Below are 26,601 nucleotides of genomic sequence, written 5' to 3'. Positions count from 1 at the left end.
GATTTTTAGATGTAAAATTCTATAACAGGTCTCTAAAATAAGTGTTGTACAGGTTTCATAGGCTTATATAGGCTTATACAACAAAGTGCTATACAGGCTTATACACCAAAGTATCACACTGAAGAGCTGTGTATCATCAACTTGTTGGTAGAATAAACAAACAAAGTTCAAGATGGCTGAATGAGCTTTCAAGTACATTTGTTGTCCCTTGCTCTGGAGACTTAACATGATAATAAATACTTTCTAAAGATACAGGCCTACAGTAGTTTTCTAGAATGTAAAATTCTGATGTAAGAGTGTTAACTGATCATGTAGTTTAATCTTTTTTAAAAAAATATTTTATTTATTTATTTGACAGAGAGAAATCACAAGTAGGCAGAGAGGCAGGCAGAGAGAGAGAGGAGGAAGCAGGCTCCCTGCAGAGCAGAGAGCCCAATGTGGGACTCGATCCCAGAACCCTGAGATCATGACCTGAGCCAAAGGCAGAGGCCCAACCCACTGAGCCACCCAGGTGCCCTGATCATGTAGTTTAGCCTTGATTTTGTGCAGAGGCAGGAAGACAATGAATCATCCTAGAGATGACCAAACTCAAAGATGGCAGGTAGACAAAGATATGAGTGAGATTTAGAAGTGAAAACCTGAAGAAAACTGAAGGTCTGAAAATAAAACATGCAAGCACAAACTTTTTATCAAAAGAAATACAAAGCGCCGCCACTTACTGGGAGCCGGCCCCTCCCCCCGGGGTCTACTGGGTATTTACCCTAAAGATACAAACGTAGTGATCCAAAGGGGCACGTGCACCCGAATGTTTATAGCAGCAATGTCCACAATAGCCAAACTATGGAAAGAACCTAGATGTCCATCAACAGATGAATGGATCAAGAAGATGTGGTATATATACACAATGGAATACTATGCAGCCATCAAAAGAACTGAAATCTTGCCATTTGCAACAACATGGATGGAACTAGAACGTATCATGCTTAGCGAAATAAGTCAAGCAGAGAAAGACAACTATCATATGATCTCCCTGATATGAGGAAGTGGTGATGCAACATGGGGGCTTAAGTGGGTAGGAGAAGAATCAACAAAACAAGATGGGATTGGGAGGGAGACAAACCATAAGTGACTCTTAATCTTACAAAACAAACTGAGGGTTGCTGGGGGGAGGGGGGTTGGAAGAAGGGGGGGTAGAAGGGGGGTGGGGTTATGGACATTGGGGAGGATATGTGCTTTGGTGAGTGCTGTGAAGTGTGTAAACCTGGGGATTCACAGACCTGTACCCCTGGGGATAAAAATACATGTTTATAAAAAATAAAAAATTAAAAAAAATAAAAGAAATACAAAGCGCAAAAGCAGTAATGTGGGAATCAGCACTCTGGAGTACAGTCTTCCATCTGAGATTGGGTAGATCACCTACGTAATGGCCCCTTAGCCATTCACTCTGTAGTGAGAGCTTTCCTTCCCTGAGACGTCTCCAAGTACCCAGAACTCTGACTCAGCCTTCCTGTTGTTTTTTTCTTAAATGTAAGCAGATGACCAAAGATCACCAGAAATTGTTGGAAATCCTACAGCCTAAAAGAGAATGACTAATAGAAGCACGCAGGAAAATGGATCACTGGAACAACAGACTAAAACTTAAAAAAAAAACGAAAACAAAGAAAAACTTAAGAAATCACAAGTGTAATTAGAGAGATTAGAGATGTTATGTTCATGAAATACAACAGATACCCTGAAAATGTTACATTCTGAAAACAAAAAAAGACTTGGAAATCAAATATACATATATGATCTTACCCTCTCCCCAATGCGTACGCACGCACGCACACACACACACACACACACACAGAAATGAAAAGTCATTTGGAAGAAAAGTGTAGGAAATCTTCCAGAACTGAGGCAGAAACCAAAATCATGAGATAAAAGAAAATGCACCTAAACATAATGCTGTATAATGCTGTATAATGCTGTATAATTCTGTAACACAAAAAATAAAGACAATAAAAATGCACAGAGAGAAGAAAAAAAATTCAATGACAACAGAACAAGAATCAGATAGCAGTTGGAATTTTAGCAGTAACAGTGGATGCTAGGTAATAGTGAATCCAGTCTCCAGATTTCAAGGAAAATGATTTTCAACTTAGGACTTTATAAAATACAATGAAATGTAAGAGTGAACTGAAGTCATCTCAGACATACAATAACTTAGAAAGTCTGCATCTCACATGAGCCTTCAGAGGTAGTTTCTTTCTTACTTTCTATTTTTTTTAAAGATTTTATTTATTTATTTGACAGACAGATCACAAGTAGGCAGAGAGGCAGAAAGCCTCTCTGGCTGAGCAAAAAAGCCTATGCAATGTGGGGCTCCATCCCAGGACCCTGGGATCGTGACCTGAGCTGAAGGCAGAGGCTTTAACCCACTGAGCCACCTAGGCGACCCTCAGAGGTAGTTTCTTAAGGATACACTGTGGGGAAAAAAATGAGGTTGAAAACTAAGAAAGAGGAATATGTGGTACAGTAGAAACTGGCATTAACCCAGGTATCTAGATATCTAATGAAAAGTCAGTGAATACCAAGAATTTCTTAAAGAAGAAGAATGAAGTAAAGGATATAAAAATTAGAATCTGGAACAGATGGGAATATTCAGAAGGTGAGATATTTTCTCCTCCCAAGAAAAAAATATACAGATAATCTAGGAAAATAAAACTAACAAAAGTTAGTGGCATAAACAAGAAAGTAAGTTTAGTGTGGCATGATTTTGAGTAATTGATGGAGAGTTGGAAAGCGGAATCAATTTGACCTTGACTCTAGGACTATGTAAGAGTGGCAGAGAGGTCATAACAACTTTAACTATAGAAAAGGAAGTCATCCTGTGACTGTCAAAAGCATTATTTTCATAGTAATACTACATTTGCCAAGTGGAGAGTAAAAAATACTGTTAAAATGTGATAGAACATGATATAAAGGTGTAAATATGCTATTTAAAGTGACAAATTTAATCAGCAGAGAGGTTTAAAAATTTAAATGATAGTGTAACTATGAAAAATTGAAGGGTTATGTAAATAAGCTAAATCTTCATCTAACACCACAGTGGGGTCAACAGACACTGCTGAAATTTAATAAATCTAGAAAATAGCAGAATTAATGTGCTTATTCATAGGGAATTGAAAGATATTTCCAAAAGCTCAACAGCAGAAAGTGTTAAACGTTTTTGGTTATGAGATTGTTGTTCATTATAAATCTTGTATCACTTGAATTTCAAACCGTGCATAAAATACCTTAATCATTTTATAACCTGAGGATATTACACTCATCCATCAAATATTAAAGACCAAACAGGTATTATTTTCTTAAAAAATAATATTCTAGATTTGAAGAAGACAGCTTACTTTTGGAGAGGGGGTAAAGGAATAAGGAAATACTCGAAACCTACTTACCCAAGCAAAAGTCACTGAGGTCAGCAAAAGAGCATTTGAGCACAGAGTCTTTTTTATCCTCCTCAGCATTAACTGTAGGGGGAGAAAAAAAAAAAAAAAGACATCGACATTCATAGTTTTTGGAAATAAAAACATTAACATTTAGAAAAATGACTGTGACTGATGGCCAAGCATAAAGGAATATTTTAAGTTAATGAGTTGAAATTAGTTATTTAAAATTTCACTCAATAAGGGCAAGATTCATCTCTATTATATTTCAGTACCTTCATCCTCTTGAATAATTAGCCACTTTTCTTATTGGACATGGATGTAAACTCTTATTTATAATTAGTAGTGATTTCACAGTGTTACTGAAAAGAGAATCTTGGTATTTTCAAGTTATCCAGAGGAAGAAACAACCCCAAGGAATCATAAAGGAATGCATTCTCTTCAGACAAAAAAGCAACTTAGAAACAGATGGGGAAATAGAAACACACCTCATCTACTGAATGATAGGGGGCTGGGTTGTATTTTGACTCCTGGCTTTGTGAAAAGGAATTGTCTAAAAGCATAATGATGTCTCAGATGGGCAGATGTGTGCAGAAAGTGCCCAGGGCAGCCACAAAGTATCTTTAATGTGGCATCCAGCTGGAACTTCCTTGTATTTCAGCCCTTTTGTTCTAAAGCTTTCGTGCTAACATTTGATTGCTAATTGTCCAACCACATCTTTCTGGAGTCAAATCTTCACTGCTTTATTGTCAATATTACTTAAAATCTTTGGTCTTTCTTTTTAGGAAACTGAGTTTAGTACTGCTGACATACTCTCTTCAGTTACTGGTTACAGGCTCTCTCCAGAAATGATGAGGCAGAAATTCAGGTAGCTGGTCCGTCTTCTCCTGCAAACAGGAAATACGAGCTCCAGGTTCCCACAAGGTTGGCTTCTTTCAAGGCAAGAAAGACGTGAAAACACAGCTAGCCAACAAATGTCTCCTGTCTGACGGGTGAAATGTTCTCCTTTCTATGCCAGCCTTCCAGCTAATGAGTTCTGTAAGGACTAATAAAATAGATGAAGGAAGGAAGGAACGGTTTGAAAACACTTATTTTTTGCAAGTTGAACAAAAAAAGCAGGAATAGCTGCTCACCTGGCTCTGCTTTGTCCGAGGAGATGAAGGTTACAGAAGTGGGAGCCTGAGACTCACTCTCGGTGGACTGAAAGAGTGAGGTAGACTGGCTCAAACTCTTTGAGTAGGCGTAGCTCTGGGCGAGGCAAGGCAGGGATCTTCTGGATGGTTTCAACGAAGTTTCCTTTGTTATCTCACTCTTGCTTACATTCATACCTGCAAATTCAAAATGGTGAGTTAAGAAGTATATACTCCGCAGAAGTCAACAAATAATTTTAATTCTTGTGGTGGCTGTTTCAGGAAAGTATTTTTGAAAAGCACCACCTAGGGGCATCTGGGTGGCTCAGTGGGTTAAAGCCTCTGCCTTTGGCTCAGGTCATGATCCCCGGGTCCTGGGATCGAGCCCGGAGTAGGGCTCTCTGCTCTGTAGGGAGCCTGCTTCCTCCTCTCTCTCTCTGCCTACCTTTCTGCCTATTTGTGATCTGTCTGTCAAATAAATAAATAAAAATCTTAAAAAAAAACCCCAAAACCAAAAAAACCTACCATCTAGAGACTTGAACTAATTGAGTTCGTTTTGTTCATATTTTATAAGGGAAAGTGAGAATTTTGTCAAATAGTCCAGAGGAATAAATAGCTTCTTTTCCAGTTGACCTTCCATCATTTTTTTTTTTCTCACAAGAAAAATGTTTAATGTAATGATTCAAGATTCACATCATGGTAAGATATAACATTGAATACTTTCTTGTGATAAAAGTTGACCTTTTGCATTTTTTCCTATTTGACTTATCCTGCCATCTTTTTTCCTGTGCTTTCATAATTTTTAAGAATTTGTATAAAAAACAACAACAACAACAACAAGTGGTGAAATTCATTTAGGAAGTTATGAGAACAATCATTTGGATTGTCTTTGGATACATCTAACCATTTAATTCTCAAAGTGGCAAAATAAATGAAACAATACATAAACTTTCAAGTTGTTATTTACTAAATAGAGCCCTTCTTTGTACTCTATTCTTCCTTGACTTTCCAACAATCTTATAGAGCAGGCATTGTTATTTCTATTAGCTGTGGGGAGCTGAGACTTGGAGAGGAAAAGTAACATGATTTATATCACACAGATAAATAAGCAGATAAGATTTTCTATCCCAAGCTAAAACCACCACATCAGGGTGAATCTATAAATTAGTTCAAAACTCCTGAACCCTATCTCTTTTCCCCCAAACTCACAGACACTGAAATGTAAAGAACATTTAGCGAAGTCCATACCAATAGAGACTAAAACACAGAAAGAGCACAGAGATGGCCAAACTCAAAGATGGCAGATAGACAAAGTTTCCACTAGTTTCCACGAGCCTCCCTGCCCACATGCTGATTCTCTGTATTAAGGTAAATTTCTAAGGGAGTGATTGAAAAGTGAAAGGGATAGTACCAATGCATTAGTACATAGCACATTCAATTAAGGAAGCTTTTGCTTTGCAGTTACTCATTTTAATTTCAATTTTGAGACAGAGTAGAATCTGGGTCATAATAGATATGGACAAGGGGTAAAGACAGAGAAAAGGTACATTTTCATTAATTATTATATTTAGAATATAAACAAATTTAACAAAAATCCACTCAAATTGCTCATGTTAGTAATTTTTTAACTATTCAATTTTATAGTCAGTTTATAAATTGACTCAAAGTTTCTAAATAGCTCTTCAAGTAAACGGATTCAAGTAAAGACAAGCAGAGGTACAAATGTATACTGTCCATTGGAACTAATGGGAATACTGAAAAAAGAAATAACAAAACAATTTTTGAAAGAAGTTCTACTGAAACAAGATATGGTTGAAAAGAAGAAATTCAGGGCACCTGGGTGGCTCAGTGGGTTAAAGCCTCTACCTTCAGCTAAGGTCATGATCTCAGGGTCCTGGGATGGAGGGGATGGAGCCCCCATCCGGCTCTCTGCTCAGCAGGGAATCTGCTTCCCTTCCAATCTCTCTGCCTGCCTCTCTGCCTACCTATGATCTCTGTCTGTCAAATAAATGAATAAAATCTTAAAAAAAAAAAAAAAAGAAAAGAAATTCAGATAAACATAGGAGTGGGCTTCTATCTTTTGGTTTTATAAAACTATGTATTTTCATATCAAGTCTCATTGTATACATAGAATATGAACTAGAAAGAGATGCAAGGAAGAACTATGAATTGACTAGAAGCATAATACCCAGTCGCTTAGCTTTCTGGGACCTTGTATTGACAAGAAAATACTTCCCTGAAGAGGAATTTCCCAAGGTCCACAGAAAGCATACTGAAAACCACAAACATACCAGACAATTCCCCTTAAAGACCAACTAGTTTTTTCTATACTACATCCAAGAAATGACACAGGGCAAATCTGTCCTAGTACATTTCTATGCCTATTAATCTTTCTTAATATGATCGATACATTCTTTTAAGAAATATCTATGTAGGATATTAAATGGTCAGTTTTCTGTTTCTGGACCCTGGTGGAGAGGAGTCTTTTACTCTGAATAAATATTTGGGGGTGGAGTGGGGGAGAGGGAAGTTGCATAGATAGAAGACAGTGATTGTTGATGACAAAGATGTTGACTGAAAGAGAAATTACCCTTGGCCCCAGAGAAATGGCTCAATGGGAACTTTATAATAATACTGTATTCACCTTAATCCACTGACACCAGCATGTAGCTTCCAAAAGGAGCAACTTCTAAATTTCCCTTTCTTACAATATTCAAACAGGAGTGAAAGTTCCAACTTTTCTTTGGGTGAAAGATGACTACTGAATCAGTAGATACTAATTTACAAACCAGCATGGGGTGAGACTAACTTAATTATGCTCACCAATGTCAGTGTTTTCTGTCATTTGATTCTTCCAGTATTCACCTAGGCAGTCAACAGACACTCACTGGGCCTGTGCTCTCTGAAGGCACTCTGCTGACACTGTGGTGAGTAAGGAAGACAAGAATTCCTGGCCTCAAGGGACTTCTATTTTAGTTGAGACTCAGACACTGACCAAACAAGGAAACAAACAAAAAGAATAAGTATATACATGTAAATTGCCTGAAATACTGTGAAAATACAAGTACTTCTTTTTTTTTTAATTTTTAAAGATTGATTTATTTTTTTCAACGTAACAGTATTCATTGTTTTTGCACCACACCCAGTGCTCCATGCAATCCATGCCCTCTCTAATACCCACCACCTGATTCCCCCAACCTCCCACCCACCTCCCCTTGAAAACCCTCGGATTGTTTTTCAGAGTCCATACAAGTACTTCTATATAATGTGACTTCCTTTAAGAAGTGGTTAGGGGCAGTTTCTCTGAGGAAGTGACATATCAGGCTGGAAAAAAAAAAACACAAAAAACCCCAAACCATGAAGAACCTACTCTATAGAAAGATGCTTACATATGTTTGTGTTATGGTAATGTGTGTGCATGTGTGTTTGTGGGAAGTGCTTTTAAGACAAGATACAACATGTATGAAAGTCATGAGGTAGGAAGACTGCAATGTATTTAGAGAGCTGAAACAAAACCCCAAAACTGTGGCCTAGTAAGACAAAGAGGCATAAAGGAATTACTGTTGCAGTCTAGGTTGGGAAAAAATTAGCTACTGTTCGTTGAGGCATTGTTTTATTTATATATGCATTTATTTGCCCTTTATTTCTCACGGATTTATATCTTATTTTATTTCCTTGAATAATTGTGTTTGCCAAAATTCATAAAATATTTTTAAACAATGCCTACCCTACATGGGAAGGAAACTGGGAGAGGTTTAGATATTTACTTCCTCAAGTTCATCTATCTAGCAACTGGCAGAACTGAATGTTAAAGTTATAAGCTATGGGATTCCAAGCCTATGATCTTTTCAGAATTCTCTATGGCTCCCCATGAGCCCCAATCCTACATGGTTCATTGCCATGGTTTCGTTTGGTATAAATACCACACACATTTTCAGCAGAGAGCTCTGAATGTAGAAACCACAGAGCTAAAGCAAACCTCAGAACCTATAATTCTATATCCACAATCTTAACAAACTGTGGAATATAATTTGTTGAAAAATGAACAAGAGCTGCTTGGTACATATTAATAGGGAATATCTACCCACACTATCTATAAAACTGTATTTCTTATGTGCATCTATAAAAGAATAGAATAATATTTAATATTTATTTATTAATAAATATCAACATTTATATAATATAAATATTATTATATTTATAAATAATATATAATATAAATATTGTTATATTCATAAATATTATATAATACATGTTATATAATTTATAAATTATATAAATTTCTATGAATTATATAATTATAATATAATTTGTATAATATAATTTGTATAATAAATTGTAATATAAATTATGAATAATATTTATAAATATTATATAATTATAATATCAATATAAAATTAATAATATCCATATAAATATTAATATTTATATGAATAATATTTAATCTGCTGTGAGTTAGCAATGTATGTAACTGAGTTATAAAACATAGGTATCAATTTTTATTTTTAAGACTGATTTGTATTCATTTTTTTAAATCATTTACATAATAATTTCAAACAATTCTTGAGTTCTTTATCTGGGCCAGGCCTTGACTCATTGTTGAGCATAACATGGTGCTCACTCACAGGGGAAGGAGATACATAAAAACAGATTTTATTCTAAAAAAACAATATGAAATACACACAGCACATTATAAAACGATCCAAGAAACACTCCTAATCCAGGTGGCAATGCCAGTGAAGTCCTGTCTATGAAGGTAATATGAGTGGATTCTTTTTGGCATATTCCTACTCCTACTTCTCTGTCTTTATTTATAATTCTTGGGTTCAATACATTTTCTTCAAAGGATTATGCACATAAGGTAGAAAACTCTCCATGAATAACATAATTGCTGAAAATATTTGTCAAATGCAACACTTAAAGAAAACTGGGGAAGAAATGTTGACGATGAAACAAATGTCCTTCCCAAAGCTCTGCATTTTCTTCCTATACATCTTCAAAGCAGTTCTCTCTCATTTTCTGAACTGTCTCCAAAGCTCTTATACAGATCATCTTTGCTAGAAACTTATACAATTTAAACAGAAAGTCTGATGTCCTAACGTTCTAAAGAGTACAAAGTGGGCACCTGGGTAGCTCAGTTGGATAAGCATCTGCCTTCAGCTCGGGTCATGGTCCCAGGGTCCTGGGATCGAGTCCCAGATTGGGTCCCAGATTGAATCCCACACTGAGTCCTGCATCGGGCTCCTTGCTCAGTGAGGAGCCTGCTTCTCGCTCTGCCTGCTACTCCCCCTGCTTGTGTACTCCCTCTCTATCTCTCTGTCTCTCAAGTAAATAAATAAAATCTTAAAAAAAAAATAGAGTACAAAATTTCTTTTCAAAGTTTCACATGAAATGCTATCCCATTCTGCTGAGCATAACTAACGGTATCTGTTCTGTGCACAGCATGATTAACACCAGCTACCTCCATAGTATAAGAGTTTATTTCTTCAACATTCTAAAGTTCCATTTTTTTCCTTGTTGGATCACCTGATACCCTTGAATAATACTTGATAACTACTCCTTTAAAGCCAATAACTAGAAAAGAGATCATAGTAACATGTCAATTCTGATAGGCATATGAAGCTCATGAGTTCAAGCATAAATCTATAACCTGCAGAATATGTGTCATTTCCTATATTTAGAATAGATTTTTCTCAAGTGACAATTAATTACTTCCAATTGTTCTAAGAGCACTTCATAAATGCAGACATATTTAAAGGGATCAAATGAAATGACCATTTCACTCGTGTATAAACAAAGGTCCCAGAGTCGCAATTGCAAATAAGATATCTTCTAGAAATGCATTCACATAAGACATCTGGCACCAAAAGAGGAAAAGTTGCCATTCAGGTACCATTTAAACTCAATGGGCTCTGAGTTGATGTAGAATTTTAATTGGAAAAACAATCCTTAGGAAATTTCAAAGAGACAAGTGGAGAGAGAGAAGAAAAAAAGATGATTTTCTTTTGTTTTAAAGATATATTTATTTATTGTAGAGAGAGAGATTTGGGGGGTAGGGAGAGGGGCAGAGGAAGAGAATCTTCAAGCAGACTCCCCTCTGAGTGCAAAGCCCTATGCAGGGCTCCATATCACAACCCATGAGATCATGACCTGAGCAGAAACCAAGGGTTGAACACTCAACCTATGGAGCCATCAAATTGCACCAAAATGGTTGGTTTTCTTAGCGCAAAACACAGATTTTCAAAAGATCTACTCTTTCAGTAAAATTTCTCCTCAAGAAAAACTAACTCATCTTAAGGTCTCATATGAAAAAAAAATATTTTTTATAGAACTAACTCAGAAAATTCTATCAAGTAAATTGTTAGAAGAATTTTTGGAAGATTTATAGCAAAATAATATGATATTATGACCTAATGGATTTTACATTATGTCCATAATAAGTTTTGTCCATAACAAATGTAATTGTCTGACTCTTGCTATAATCTCAAGATGAATTCTGTAGTTTAGTAAAACTTACACCTTTCTCCGAAATATTTTAGAATCGATGGCCCGAGAATGGGTAATGGTCTCAGCATGTCATTTTATTTTATAAAATCCAAATACACTTTCCTCTAATAGCAGATAAAACCAAAGCATATTTATCTAAATAGTAAGCATTGGGGAAAAAAAACAAACACACTCAGAATTTTCTTCTTCTCTTCCTTATCAAAACCACTGTAGCTTTGTTGTCTTCAAAGGAACATTTCTGATTTGTTGCTTGAGTGTGCCCTTTTTGGTGGAGGTTATTGCTAGTAATAAAAAACACCATTTACTGATTGCCTACAAAGTGTCTCTTGGCACTATAGTATGCTCTTGCATACTATATGTTATCAGTAATTCTCATACTAGTTCTGTTATGAATTCTCATCTCCACTTTACACGTGAGAATCCTGAGATGCAAAGGACCACAGTAACTTGTCTCTAGTTCCACAGGTAGGAAGTTCTGGAGCCTGGAACAAACCAGGTCCATCTGACATCGAGGCCTCCACTCTTTGCTATAAAACATAGAACTTCTTTGTTTACTCAGAAACATCTTTATTTACAATAGTTTGTTCTTCACTCATTTTTCAGTTTTACTCTCACTAGGAACAGGGAAATAAATCTATGTCTCTTGTATCAGAGTCCTCATAGAATAGGGATGGCTAACTCACAGTAATTGAAGCAAGTTATATATATATTTAAATTTACAAAGGGGTGAGCAGAACTAAGAGAAACCAATAGATGTTGATGAAATTCTTTACAACTAACAAGGGCCAGAAGCCTTTATCACCCACAGGCCTGCTGAACAGGAACAGGAAGCAGACGTAAGAACCTGGAGATAATTATAGCTGGAGGAAAGGGAATCTGACTTGCTTTGTGCAAGACTGTGCAGGAGACAAAAGTAAACAACATACACTCAGTCTTAAATAAGAGTAATTTGTAAAATAAAAATTTATCTCATTCAATTAAAATATATTAATAAGAAGTATGAATAAGAAAAGCTCTCTAATAAGTCTACTGCAAGACAGGACACTGTAAGAAAGGCACAGAGTTAAGAAGGAGTTTATAAATTATTGAAATACATTTCAAAAGTCCTGAAGGTGACACGAGAGCCCTCATTTTTAATCTTTATCTGTGTGTAGTCTTGTCTGAGTCTAACTTCCAAGTCGACAAGCCCACCCAAATAGGTTCATTTTCTTCACTGTAAGTCCTCTTATAAACTTATACTTTGGGACGCCTGGATGGTTCAGTTGGTTGAGTGTTCGACTCTTGATTTTGGCTCAGGTCATGATCTCAGGGTTGTGAGATTGAGCCCTGCATGGGCTCCACACTGGACAGGGAGCCTGCTTGGGGTTTTCCTTCCCCCTCCCCTCTGCACTTCACCCCACTTATGCTCTCTCTAAAACAAGAAAAAGAACAACAAAACGTACTTTGCTTTAACAGAATTTCACATTTGCATTTATGTATTTATGAGGTTGCTATTTAACAAAGAGTCTCTCTAGCTGCACAGGGAGCTCCATGAGGACAAGGACCATGCTTGCCTTGTTCATGGACACACATTCAGCACGTGGCACTGTGTCTGCAAACAGACATTTACAAAAAGAAAGACCGAAGGGTCTGTTAATGAGTTTACCAGTGAATATCTTCATGTGACAATTATTCATTCTCATAGATGTCAGATATTCCTTCTAGAAAATGGGACACAGTAGTGAACAAAGAGATAAAACTCACTGCTCCAGTAAAGATTAAAATGTCAAGAGGGCATCAAGAAATATTTATGCTTCATGAAACAGGGTTCTGAAAGTTCAATATTCATACAACCTATAACCTATAATGCTGTGTGAAATACAAGTAAGATTTTTCTCTAAATTAAATGCTTATATGGTAGTGTCATAAATATGGACGTTATTATTTTGTACACAATGATCCACACATTAGTGGAGCTATCCCAAATCCCACTCCTTCCCTGCAACGGCTATTCATTTCCTTGCTTCTCTTTTAGGACTCAAATAGATTTTCACAGCAATTGAAGCCAAGAGTAATAGAGATTCCTGGTATTTATGAAATGTGCTGTGATGAAAAGGCCTTTGTTTAGAATGCATGCGGGGGGGGAACAAAAGCAGAAATACAAGATATACCTGCAGCTGAGGTTTTTCCCATTGTTTTGGGTGTGTGTACAGGGGTAAAACCAAACTCCTGATCTTCCTTGCGTGCCTCATGGAAGGCAATTCCAAATGAAAACAAATCTTGGGTTTGGATTAGGATATAAAATTTGAGGTTTTCTATTACTTCTGACAAGCTACAAGGTTACAATGTTTACACCACTGCCAGCAACAATACTGCTGGTTTCTCTCTGAAGAGCTCAGAGATGGGATTGGGGTTTCCACACAACTGCATGGAGTCAGCAAGAAGACCTGGATTATACCTTATTCTTGGAGAGGGGAAGGTCTGAAGACTCCCGCTACACCTCACAGGTCCATGATGGCATTTTGAAAGACTAAACATCTGACCTCATCTGTTCCAACCACACACTGTCATTGGTGAAACCAGTAACTCAACCAGAAGCAACTGATGTGTAGTCTCTGAACCCAAACACAAGCATGACTAGTCTAACCAGCACAGCATCAGGATACAACCTGTTCTATATTTTTAGCCTGCCAGGAACATTTGTAACCACAGAACTTCCCACTGCTTGAAACCTGCTGCTGTTTTTTTGTTTTGATTTGTTTTGTTTTGTTTTGTTTTACTGATGGGTTTCACCATACCATGCCAAAGGCTGGCAATTCCCACAACTTCTTTTGAACATAGTTGGAGAATTTATAATTGAAAGCCATTTTAAAAGCTTAAGAATGGGAAAATGTAGTTATACTAGGAAAAAAAACAGGAAAATAGTATTGATTCTGGATATTTTTTTCAGTGAGTTTAGGATGAGAAAATCTAAGCTACTAGTATTATGGTGTTTTTTTTTTAAAGTCCATTTTAAAAGATAAAGGATAAATAATAACGGCAGTAAGTATTATTGTTAGTATTAATTATCATGTTTAATTATTATGTTGGCTAATAATGAATTTACCACCAATTATTTACAACCTACTCTGCTCAGTAATAGTCACATTACAGAAAGTCAGAATTTAAGCTGTAATTTAATATCATTTGACTTTCAATTTTTAAAAAAATCATATTTTAAAAATCATGGGTTTTATTCACAGGAAGATGATGCTATTTTTGCAGAGTTTTGAGTTCAATAAAACCTAAGCTGCTTTTTTCCAAATACTTTTAATTTTCATTATAAAACCTATATGTATTTTTAGGGATAAACCAAGTGCTTATTTTCTTTCTTTTCTTCATCTACTTTTTTTAAAATATCCATGGATAAAGTCAACATTTCTAGTGTTAAGTTTTTTGAGTTTTGACACAAACAGACATTCTTACAACAATTTCATTGACAGGATACACAAAAATTACAACACTTCAATCAATTCTCTAGTCCCATCCATTTGTGCTTAGTGTCCTCCATTACCCAGCTTCAACAATGAATGATCTGTTCTTTTTACCTCTATTTTTTGCCATTTCCAGAAAGCCATATGAATAGAATCATACACTGTATAACTTCTAAGATTAGGTTCTTTCACTTAACAAAATGCATGTGAGAATCATCAATTTTTATAAGCATCAAAACTTTGTTCCTTTAAATACTAAGTAGTAACTTCATTGTGAGGATGTCCTACAATTTGTTATCTATTCATCTATATCTATCTATCTATATCTATATCTATATATATATATATATATTTTTTTTTTGGTGAAGCCTGTTCAGATATTGTCCCTTTTTTTTTAACTGCATTTTTGTCTTATTATTAAGTTTTGAGAATCTTTTCTACTTTCTGGATATAAATCCTTCATTTGATATGTGATATGCAAGTATTTTATATCTGTCTGTGGTTTTGTTTTGTCTTGTTTTGTTTCCTTAATAGTGCCCTTTGCAAAGTTTTTATTTGCAATGAAGTTAAATTTTATGAATCCTGTTTTTGGTGCTATGTCTAAAAAATCATTGCCTATCCCCAGGTTATGAACATTTTATTATAGGCTTTTATACTTTCGTATTTGACATGCAGGTCCATTATATATTTTAAGTTAGTTTTTTATATACAGTGTGAGGTATAAAACAATAATCATTTTTGGCATATGGCTCTCTAATAGTCAACTATTCCTTAAAGGACTGTCTATTCTCCATTCAACTGTCTTTGCACTTTAATCAAAAATCAGTTGTCCATACTTATTAGGTTGCTTTCTAGATTTTCTATTCTGTTTTTAATTATGTGTCTATTCCTTCACCCACACCATTTTGTCTTAACTACTCTAGCCTCATAGTGTATCTTAAAAACAGGCAGTGCTAGTCCTCCCACTTTGTTCTTTTTTTAAATTGCCTTGGTTATTTGAGTTATTTTACCTTACCTTATACACTTTGGAATCAGCTTATTTATAAATGATAATTGACTTATCTATAATTGTGATATTACAATTGAGATTGAATTAAATCTCTATATCACTTTGGGAAGTATTAATATCCTAACTATATCAAGTTTTCCAGTCCATGAAGCCAGTCTGATGATTTCTTGAGATTTTTTCTTTGAGTTCATCATATTTTTTTGGCTTTCTCCATAAAAATCCTGCACAAATTTTATTAGACTTAAAGCTAACAATGTCATTTTGTTGGAGCTTTTTTAAAAAGGTAATATCTTTTTAAATTTCAGTTTTCCAGTTTTCAACTGTGCATTGCTAATGTATAGAAGTGCAATTGATTTTTGTTTATTGATACTGTATTCTGTGAACTTGCAAACTTGCTTAGTAGTTCCAGGAAAAATTTTACAGATTCTTTGGAATTTTCTACATAGAGAAGCACATTGTCTGCAAATAAGAGTAGTTTAATTTCTTATTTTCCAACTGAATAATTTTTCTTTTTCTATTCTCATTTTACTTTATAGTACTTCCAATGCAAATATCAAGTAGGAGAGGTCAAAGTAGACAATCTTGCTTATTCTCAATTTTAGAGGGAAAATAGACTTTCATGGTTAAGCACAATGTTAGATGTATTAAGTGTTCTATAAATGCCCTATATCAAATGGAGGACATTTCTTTCTATTCCTAGGTTGCTGAAGTTTTTAACAACATAGATGTCGAATTATATTTTCTGTGCCTGTTGATATATCAGGTAGTTTTCCTGTCGAGTGTGTTAGTTTGGGAAATTACACTGATGAATTTTTGATTGTTGAACCAGCCTTGCATTCCTTTGTGACAGGTGTTATATTTAATTCTCAAATAATCCTGAAAGAAAGCTTTAATTATACATATTTAAAATAAGACAACTAAGATTAATTAAAGACACTTATAAAAGACATTCAGCGCCTTAACTGCCAAATCTATGAATTGAATTCAAGTCCATAGGATACCCTAGCTATGTTCCTTTTACTGTAGCATAATAGCTTTCATATGTGCAAGAAGAAATATTATTGATGGGCTCCAGGGCCATGAAGCATCTCCCTTTCTATACTCCACTTCCAAGGTAAAGAGGTCCTGGTAGGGTTTTAGGAAATGGACACTTTTGTTGTTGCTCTCAACAACAAAACAGTGGGTATACTGACAGAAAAGATTATATTGTACTGCAATATATAATCTCTCCTGGTCTTGTCTAATTCTCTCTCTCATGTGTTGGGACTTGAAAAAGTGAAACAATAACAGGATAGGTAGGGCCTATGCAGCTAAGCTTTTGCATGGTGGTTTAACCAGTTGAGATTACACTTTAGGAATATTTTCATTTTCCTTCAAGATTTCCTTGTGTTTATGAAGGCTTTGAAAAGATGTAACATTAAGTTTCAAATTAGATATAGGTGAAGAAGAAACACACCAAGGATGCCACTATGTCTGCTGTTATGTTCTATCTTAAAGCAGAGCCTGGTTTAGCAAAGCCAGTAATTTTATATAGGATTCTGAGCCAAGGCCCTAGTCAGAAAAATAAAAACAATTGGTTTTTCCTGAATGTGTTTGTGTCTACTCTGCATATCTTTCTCATGAATCTGTTTTAAGTTTTGAAAATAATCATCCTGGGTTTCACTAAATCTCTGCCTTAACACAGGAAATACTTACAAATCCCCAGGAATACTGTGCTTATAGATAGATAGATAGATAGATAGATATAGATATAGATAGTCTAGTTACACAGCATTGGAACACATCTACTGAATAGAAATATCAACATTCAAATACAGGCTAAGAGAAAACAAAAACCTGTTTTAATAAATGTTATTTAGGGCAGAGAAGGAGAATAGAGTTTGGATGATTTTATGATATATATCAAGAATATAACTAAAGTATTTAGAGCAACACCACTTGCTATGTAAAGTGGACGTTAATAAGAAAAACATTGTCAGTCTACAGAAAATTGATGCTGAGCACTTTAATCATTCCATCTAAGCTGAAAACAGTAAAAAAAAAAAAAGAAGAAGAAGAAGAAGAAACCTCTTACTTCTGTCAAAGTCTAATGTCAAAAACTTCAAAGGAGTTTCATTGCCTTCTAATTCTCTTTCAAAGCTCTCTGAATATAAATGTTCTGATCTTGTCACCGCATAATACAGAACATATTTAAATTGACAGACTGACATTATAGAAAAGAATTTCGAAATCATTGACATTGTGGAGAGATTTAGTGCCCAGTTCAAAGATAAAAGAAAACAAAACATGTGCCTGGATTTATTTTACTGGTTTTTCAAGAAATCACTGGTCCTTGATAGGTTTTTTCTCTCCACAGTGACACACAGAAAAGCAACAAAATGATTAGGACTTTTCTAATCCTTAAAAAAGAAAGATGGACTGATGAACGAAGAAGTGCTACATTTTGCAATGAGAACCATGGGAAAGAAATGCAAAGTCAGATGGGAAAGATAGGAGCCCACCAGCTATTTTGTGTCTGTTAGCAGACGCTGTAGGCACAGTTTCTCACTGAGATATCCATTTTCCATGGTTACTTTCTTTTTAGCTTACGGACTGGATTACAAGTCCTTTGCAGTCAAAGAGGCAACAGTGGGCAAACAGATGGCATGGGAATTAGTATAGGTTCCAAGCACAGTTGAGGGTATAGCACTGAAACTGAATGTAGCATCTTCTGCTAGGCTTGACAAGAATTTCTGTGTACACACTGTTATTTGAATGAATAAGTTTAGATGGGACTCTGATTCAAAGGGAATACCATCCTCTGAAATTCCTAATCAGGTCTGCCACATTCTTTCCATATGCCAATTGGTACAATGGTGGTAGAGCAGATCTAGGAATATTCAGGAGCTTCTAAAGAAATTCTAGGTAGGCCTAAGGATATACAGGACTTAAAGTTTCTCACATGCACTCTCAAACAGACGCACACACAGCAGTCTGGCTCTGCCTGGGTACCTATGGTCACTTCTTCAACAGCCAATCCTGTGAGCTGGAGATGGAGACGTGGTTTTAGGATAGATAAAGAAACCAGTCACTCCTAAATCCTAACCACTTTTCTCCTAATCAAGACAAATAAATTGACCAAACCAAAGACAATTCTGAGGAAGAATACTGCATGTTATTAAATGAAACAAAACAAAACAAACCCTCCAAATCATTGTTTTGCTCCCCTATTATATTTGGATTAACTTCTACAATCTGGACAATTCCAATTCCAAAATTATAACATGCTATGGTTTTCAGTAGTTAAGTTTTGCGTTCTGTTTCTTTTTTTTTTTTTTTTTTTTTAAAGATTTTATTTATTTATTTGACAGAGAGAGATCACAAGTAGACAGAGAGGCAGGCAGAGAGAGAGAGAGAGAGGAGGAAGCAGGCTCCCTGCTGAGCAAAGAGCCCGATGTGGGGCTCGATCCCAGGACCCTGAGATCATGACCCGAGCCGAAGGCAGCGGCTTAACCCACTGAGCCACCCAGGCGCCCCTTGTGTTCTGTTTCTAAGAGAAATCTCAAGGCCTTTATTTAGTTCAAATTTTATTCTACTTATTCTCATCTGTACTTTATTTAACCTCTATTCAATTTCTTAAATCTGTCACTGTGGAGCTGCCAATAAATGCAAGAAGACTATAAACTCAGTGGCATATTTTTATAGACTTGGGCAGGATCCCTTGTGTGTAAATTCTCTCCACCAATCCAATCCCTTTGTTCTGTTTTTGGGGAAAAGAAAAAAAAAGACAATTCAAAGATAAAAGCAATGAAAACAGTTCATAAGTAGAGTTTATGACATTAGTGCTTTGGGGGTCAAGTACAACACCCTTCCTAAAGTAAGAAGTTTGTTTCACAATTAAATGTATTCCAAATAAAAAATTAAATTGGTTCTCTGGCATATTAAATCAGACTGAAATTTATGATATTTATATATATATAGGTTAGAATAGTAAGATTTTTCTACAAGCATGACAGAATTATTATACTGAAATAGAAAACTTAGACAATTACAGGGAAATGTATTTAAGCCATATTCAGAACATAGTTTTCCAAAAACTGCATGGCATATTTGCCTTCAAATATTCTTATTTAGGGATTTAAAAAATTCATCATACAGACAATCTAATGATTATCTTTGGTTAAAAAAAAAATGAAGTAATTTCTTAAATACCCATGGGAAAGGCATTCAGAGATACCAGGATGACAATTTGAAAATGTGGGTCATTAAGCCAGGCAAAGCTCCCTTCATTTCCTCCTTCTGCTTTAATGAGCAGTATGGCAACTCAGTGCCAAGGAAGGGCTCAGTACCGCTGAGTAAATATAGCTCATGGCTGCCATGGGATTGTCGGATGAAGTAAGAGCATTCTCGCCATTCCCACTGAAAGGCACATATGTAAAATATTCTGTGCCTTGTGAATCTTTTTAGAAAGGATCTCTGGCTTCTGAAAAAAAAAATGTTGATTGTCTAGAACACTCATTCCCGGAAATACATGGAGATTTTTTCTGACTCCATTTATGACTGCTTAACTAATAATGGTAGTTTTTATTTACATTACAATTTTTGTCAGTAAGATATATTTTTACCATTTGGTCTCAGTCCTTTGAGGTTAGGGATCAAGATTCTTGCTCATTTCCTCCACAGGAGCTTGCTCATGGGACCATTGGAAGCACCATGTAGCTTGCACTACAGCAGGGGCCAGCCATGATCCTTAAAATATACTTTCAAGACTAAAAATCCTAAAATAACTATCAGAGTATTAAATCAAGAGCAATATTCCTTCACTATACTCCAGTTTAAGGGGTTAAGTATTTTACTTCTTAAAAACATATATGCATAGAGATTAATATTCATGTATTATTTTTATGATTTTGATGTGTTATTTATCAAAAAAAAATCTTTTATTTGACTTTCTTGTTTAAATTTAGTTATTAGTATTATAGTGATTACATTTCTTAAGGTCTTTTTGTAGGCCAAACATAGTGCTAAACCATTTATGTACAGTATTTCTGATCCAATAAAATGTTTCATATCCTCATCTAACATGTGGCTGAAAATATAGGCTCAGATGGCCTAATTAAATTGCTTGAGGTCATATAAAGAGCTGAACTTGTATTCAAATCCAGATTTGTACTTTTCCAAATCCTATGGTATTTTCACAATAGCTTTCTTATCTCTCTATAAATATTTAACATTTAAAAATTATAATGTGCTTAATTTAAGGAATGATCAGTATGTAACTGTATGTATTTGTTGTTGGAGGTCACATTAAAATTAACAAACATAACTCCAATTTTATGCCATTAATTTTCCAATTAATACTCCTTTAATTTTCAGAATCAACCTCACACAATAAGTGTTCACTTCACGGGTCCTACCTTGAAAAGTCACAAGGATAATGGAAGATGTAGTTATAATACTTAATCTTAGACTCTATGAAGGAGGAAGGACAAGTCTAAATGCAATCTTTACATGCAAACGTGTTAAAACTCATAAAACTAATTGTACCCATAATACAGAATTTGTAAGGTTACAAATAATGAAGAACAGGAGAAAGGCAAAAAACAGGTGTTGCTTTCTTGGTTTGAGCAAATGAACAAAGACACTAAGAAGATGAGACACAAAGACACTAAGTGAGATGAGTAGAGAAGTATTCATTAAGTGCATACAAACACGCTAGCACATCATTCGGAGATCGTACTGGCTAACATTTGTGAACATATCCCTGAGTGTTTTGACTTGAATCATTAAAAGACAGTACTTGGTGAAATGCAAAATTGCATTAGGATGATCAATTTATTTTTGAAACTCCATGATAACTTTTTTTAAAATAAGGTGTACTACTATCCAACCTAATATTCACTCTGATTGACATATCTCTAAAAGGAATATAGGTTTAACTTATGTAATTATTGCAAAAGTGTAAATGATAAACACTTTTCTCACACCGGCAAAATGCTCAACTCGGTAATCTAATTAGTCTTTCCAAAAAATGTTTTAAATTAAGATTTTATTTATTTATTAGAGAGAGAGAGTGAGAGAGCACGAGCAGAGCGAGGGGAAGAAAGAGAAGCAGACGCCGCACTGAGCTGGAAGCCTGATTTGAGGCTTGATCCTGAGACTCGGGGACCATGACCAGAACTAACACTTAACCGATTGAGCCAACCAGATGCCCCTAATCTAGTTTAAACATTTTATTAAAATAACGTCTCCTTCTCTGGATTACAATAGTGATTACATCACTATTCTCTGTTAGACCATAAACTACTTGCAGTCAAGATCAGCAACTAATTTATCTTTACATCTTCCAAGCCACAGGACACCATACTCTGCATATTTTGCAGAGCGAGCAGATGACTGAATGAAAGAATGAAACATTTCAGTCCTCAGATCAAGCTGAGCTTGTTTTCCATGTATCAAGTTTTACAAAGGGATGTTTCTATTTCCATTAAAGATAAAAGACTTTTCTACTTCTTCCACTCTAGAAAATTACTGTAATTTAAGCCAATAGATTAATCCCAGTACTGGACAAAGCCTCTGTCAGAGATTCAGGAATCTCAGATCCCAGGACAGAGAGACGAAGCTGCTCTGACAACCAGCAGGATCCTTAATACATGGAGCATTGATCCTCCAAACAATGGAAATTTCTACTGCTTCTGCTCTAACACCAAACTCAGCAATTCTGCTCAGATTGTCATTCAGGGCTTTAAAACTGTTGGTGGCTCCCCCTAGGCAGCCTGCTCCACATTCAGACAGTTCCAGCTGTTAAGACCTTCTTTTTGTATAGCTGAAATTTGCCTTTGTATGGTTCCCAACATTGGTCCTTGTTCTGCCTTTCAGAAAACTGAAAATTAAATGCAGTCTTTCTTCCATATGACAGCTCTTCAAATATTTGCACACATCTATTACTTCCCCTTTAAGTCCTTTCTTCTCTCAACTAAAGATCAGGTTTCTACAACTGGCTTGTGGGATATTGCCAAACCACATCATCTCCCTTCAATTCTCACAAAGGTGATGAGTCTGGATTCAATTCAGAATAACCTCTTGACCTGCGCTCAGTTCCACTGTGTTCTAGTTGGCCCATTTCATCAGCTCTTGATATTATAAAAGAAGGACATTATCTGCAGCTACTTAAGACATATTTTCTCAGTTATATGAGGTTTCCTTTCTTATGACCTTTTCACATATAGGCATGTAACTCCATTGTAATTAAATAAATCTCCCTGTAATCATTTGATACTTGTCTAAATACCTACTATACGGTGAGTCCCCAGAAGGCAGGACATATGGCTTTTCACAGGTACACTGTGAGACTACCACTGAGGCCACCACAATGCATGGCACATAATAGACACTCAGTAAGTTTGCCCTCTAAGTATGGAATACACAGAAGATAGAGCAGTACCTGAATACTCAATATTAGGGCTTACCTTTATGTACATTTATAAATGTCAAAAGCATTTTTTTTCTTTACAGTTCATTTGAGGAATCGATGATATATTCCTCATATAATCATAATATTGAATGAGACAGGATCAAGAAAAAGAACTCTGCATCAGAAGGTTTACAACCATAAAGAAAATTACTATGGCATTGATCCCTATCACTGAGACACAGTCATTTAATTACTCAACCACATTAACCATCAGCCATATGGCTGCCTTGTCTCTAAGGGTATCGTATCATCCCTTTTACCACATCATTTTGCTGGAAGCAAAAGGAGAACAACACATCACTTAAATTGCTATCCTTCTCACACAATTTAATACTCCTGCAAAGGCACAAACAGAGACAAGACAATTAGAGGGGAATAATCTGCTGTGGGAAAAATAGATGATATTCATTGCTTTCATGGTAATTTCTATCTCCATGAAAATGAGAGATATCATGTTATTTCATTACAAATATCTCAGTACTTAAATTCACAATATACATACAAGGCAAACGGCATGTACTGGCATGAACTCATATAATTTTTGTCCCTCAAAAGTCAGGTCATTAAACAATAGACAGTTGACATGGGGAGCTGAGGTCCAGTGTTAAAAACTGGGTGAATAAATAATTACACGTGCATTCTTCAATGCTTTGTTAGCTGACTCCAAGCCAAAAGCATCTCTTTTCTTTTATTTTCCAATAAAACATTCCATTACCAAGTACATGCCATTTCAGTATTTCCACGTTTGTTGAACTATGTGCCATATATAGTCTCAGATCTAGGAAGAAATGCTGAGTTAGGCAAAAGGAAGCAATGATGTGTATGAGAACTTACACTTGCTAGGATGTGAGACATGCTTTGGTAGGGAAAGTGCCCAAAGCCCCTGCCGCGTGTAGGAGGGGCTTCTTACCAAAACTTAAAGTGGGAGTGGGGAGCAATTAAGACCGTCCAGAGGAAGAGATTTCTAAGCTGTACCTGAAGAATTAGATAAAACGGGAGCACAGAACTTTCTAGAGAGAAATAACATCATGTAAAAACATCGGGACGTGAGGGAAAAGTTTGGTGTTACTGGTGAACAGAGCAAAAAGTGATACAGAATGGGGAGGGATGGGGAGGAAAGCAGGGATCAGCTCTTGCATGGCCTGGCATGGCCTGTTGAGAAGTTTATTCTTCATTTTAAGGGGATAGGGAGCCACTGAAAGCTTTCAGCTGCAGAGTGACACAGGCTAATTTGTCTTCTCAGCATGCAGAATGTATGTGAGTTGGATACAAGGTAAGTCATGGCAACAAAAAAACAGGCTGCTTCAGTTAGCCAAGGGAGAACATATGGTGGCCTTCAGCTAAGACTGTAGCTGTGGGACAAGAGAAAAGTAGACAGAGTCAAGAGAAGCTTAGGAAGTTAGCATTCACAGGTCATGGAGTTTGAGTGAAAATATTCATTTGATACTAAATATGAAGGAACATTGTCATCAACAGAGTATATTCCAATAGCATAGATGCAGAAGGATAACAGACGTTAGCTCCAAGTGGAGACAGCAACAGTAGTAGAAGAAAAAAAAGTGTCATTTAAATTAGGTCTTAAAGAATGTGATTTTCAGAGGGCAAAGCCGGGTGTATAAAATAGAACAAATTCACCAAGGCATAGGGGTAGACAAGTTTGTTATATATTCAGAGAACAACTTGGAACACTCAATTAGAGAAATGTTTGCTTTGTTTTCCTGATCAATGTACATGTTAGAAGTTGGACTCATATAAGTTCATATAAGCTTTTTTCTAATTCATATATATATATATATGAATTATATGTGTGTGTGTATATATATAGTGTATATAGTTCTATGGAAATAAATCAGTTTAATAAAATAAGTGAGTTAATCTTCTATTTTCTAATATAAAAGCAAGTTAAACCAAGTCTTGATTTCTATAAAACATACATAGTCATTTTTGTAGTAAATCATACACTTGAAGGGAAAGAGTAAGCATATTTCGTATGAATGCAACAACTCAAGACACTGACATACGTCAGCCACACACACGCCTGTCACCAACCCACCAATACCAATTCCCACCCCAATACACAATCTCTCTCTCTCTCTCTCTCACACACACACACACACACACACACACACACACACAGAACACAGGCATTTTACTCTGGGCTGGCTTAATGTTTCATCTCCTGCAAAAAAGTACCACCTAAGAGTTAACAATTGGTCATATACCTAGTCTTTGCCAGTATGATCAATAGGGCCACATAGACTCCCAAATCTTTCTTTCTCTGTCTAATTCATGTAAAACACTAACTACACCAACAAAGTTTTCTAAGAATCTCGTGGTTTTCTCTGAAAATTCTATCAAAAGAAAAAATGGGACTCCTGTGGAATTCTTATAAGAATTCCGTATTAAAAGTTGCATTCAAAGGTTTATCAGCAAAGGCCATGAGAGATGAAATATAGTCACCAGGAGGAGTCCGTGTTTGATCCTACTTATTAAATATGCCATTTTTAGGCTTGGAATGCAAAAATGCCACTTTCAAATATAGCACTTAGAAGAAAATGAAAAAAAGAACACCTTTAGAAATTGCAGTTTGAGGAAACCCTTTAGATAGCTGATGTAATTTAGTGTGAGGTCTACTTAAGTATATTTAAATGCAGTCTCTTCAGCTTTTCTCCAAGTCTCTCAGAAAGGAATATAGAATCTGAATTTTTAATATACACATTTGTGTTCCTAAGTGTGAAAAGTACCGATATAATGTAACTGCGCATTTAATGGACAAAGTGATCGTCAGAGACTGTAAATGACTTGCTTGAAGTTGCAGGAGTAGTTCTTACCCATGCTAGGACTTGTCTCAAAACTCAAGAAAGACAAACACCATAGAATTTCACTCATATGTGGAATTTAAGAAACAAAACAAGTGGGAATGGGGTGGGGGGAGAAAGAGAAAAAGGCAAACCAAAAACAGACTCTTAACTGCAGAGAGCAAAATGGTTACCAGAAGGGAGGTGGGTGGGGAGACGGGTAGAACAGGTGATGGCGATAAAGGAGTGCACTTGAGATGAGCTCCGAGTGTTGCATAGAAGTGTTGAATCACGAACTTATATACTTGAAACTAATATTAAACTGGATGCTAACTGGAATTCAAATAAAAACTTTAAAAAACTTTTGTGCCAGAATCATTTGGTCTCAATCATTAGCACAGATGTATGGCACGAACAGAGGGTGATCACACTCTCTCTTCACCATCTGATAGACTGACCTATAAAGAATGTGTACAGACTTGGCCGCTAATATCCTGAGAGTCAGTGTCTTCCCAATGGTTTTTCATTCATGTTTGGTTATTGAGTTTTGTCAGCAAATATAGTAACATGTAAAGGTAAAGAACTAATGAAATGAACACACAAACATTTATAATTTCTTTATCAATAAGAAGACATACTTCCTTTCTATTTTCCTTATCAGAACCTTCAAGAAAATAATCCCGAGAACAGAACTGGTGACAAATTCAGAAAAGATCCGGGCAGTATTGTGACATCATCCAAATGTGATGAAGGAGAATTCCACAAATGGCTTATTTCAAGCATCAGAACTTTGTTGATGAGGCAGGTGGTAACATAAAGCAAGTAAC

At 35.7% G+C, this 26,601-nt stretch overlaps 1 protein-coding gene across 2 annotated transcripts in view; it reads right to left on the bottom strand.

The window, feature by feature from the left end:
• ANO3 (anoctamin 3) overlaps positions 1 to 26,601 on the bottom strand; it is a 418,943-nt gene that overhangs the window by 188,589 nt on the left and 203,753 nt on the right. For both annotated transcript variants that reach the window (XM_059138525.1, XM_059138529.1), the window contains 2 exons: positions 4,559 to 4,753; positions 3,438 to 3,509 (listed from right to left, as the gene is read on the bottom strand). In XM_059138525.1, the coding sequence (XP_058994508.1) occupies positions 3,438 to 3,509; positions 4,559 to 4,753 (267 nt within the window). The remainder of the gene's footprint in view (positions 1 to 3,437; positions 3,510 to 4,558; positions 4,754 to 26,601) is intronic.

The sequence above is a fragment of the Mustela lutreola genome, chromosome 1 (genome assembly GCF_030435805.1).
Source record: "Mustela lutreola isolate mMusLut2 chromosome 1, mMusLut2.pri, whole genome shotgun sequence".
In the NCBI taxonomy this organism is placed as follows: Eukaryota; Metazoa; Chordata; class Mammalia; order Carnivora; family Mustelidae; genus Mustela; species Mustela lutreola.
This window is presented reverse-complemented; position numbering and strand designations above follow the sequence as displayed.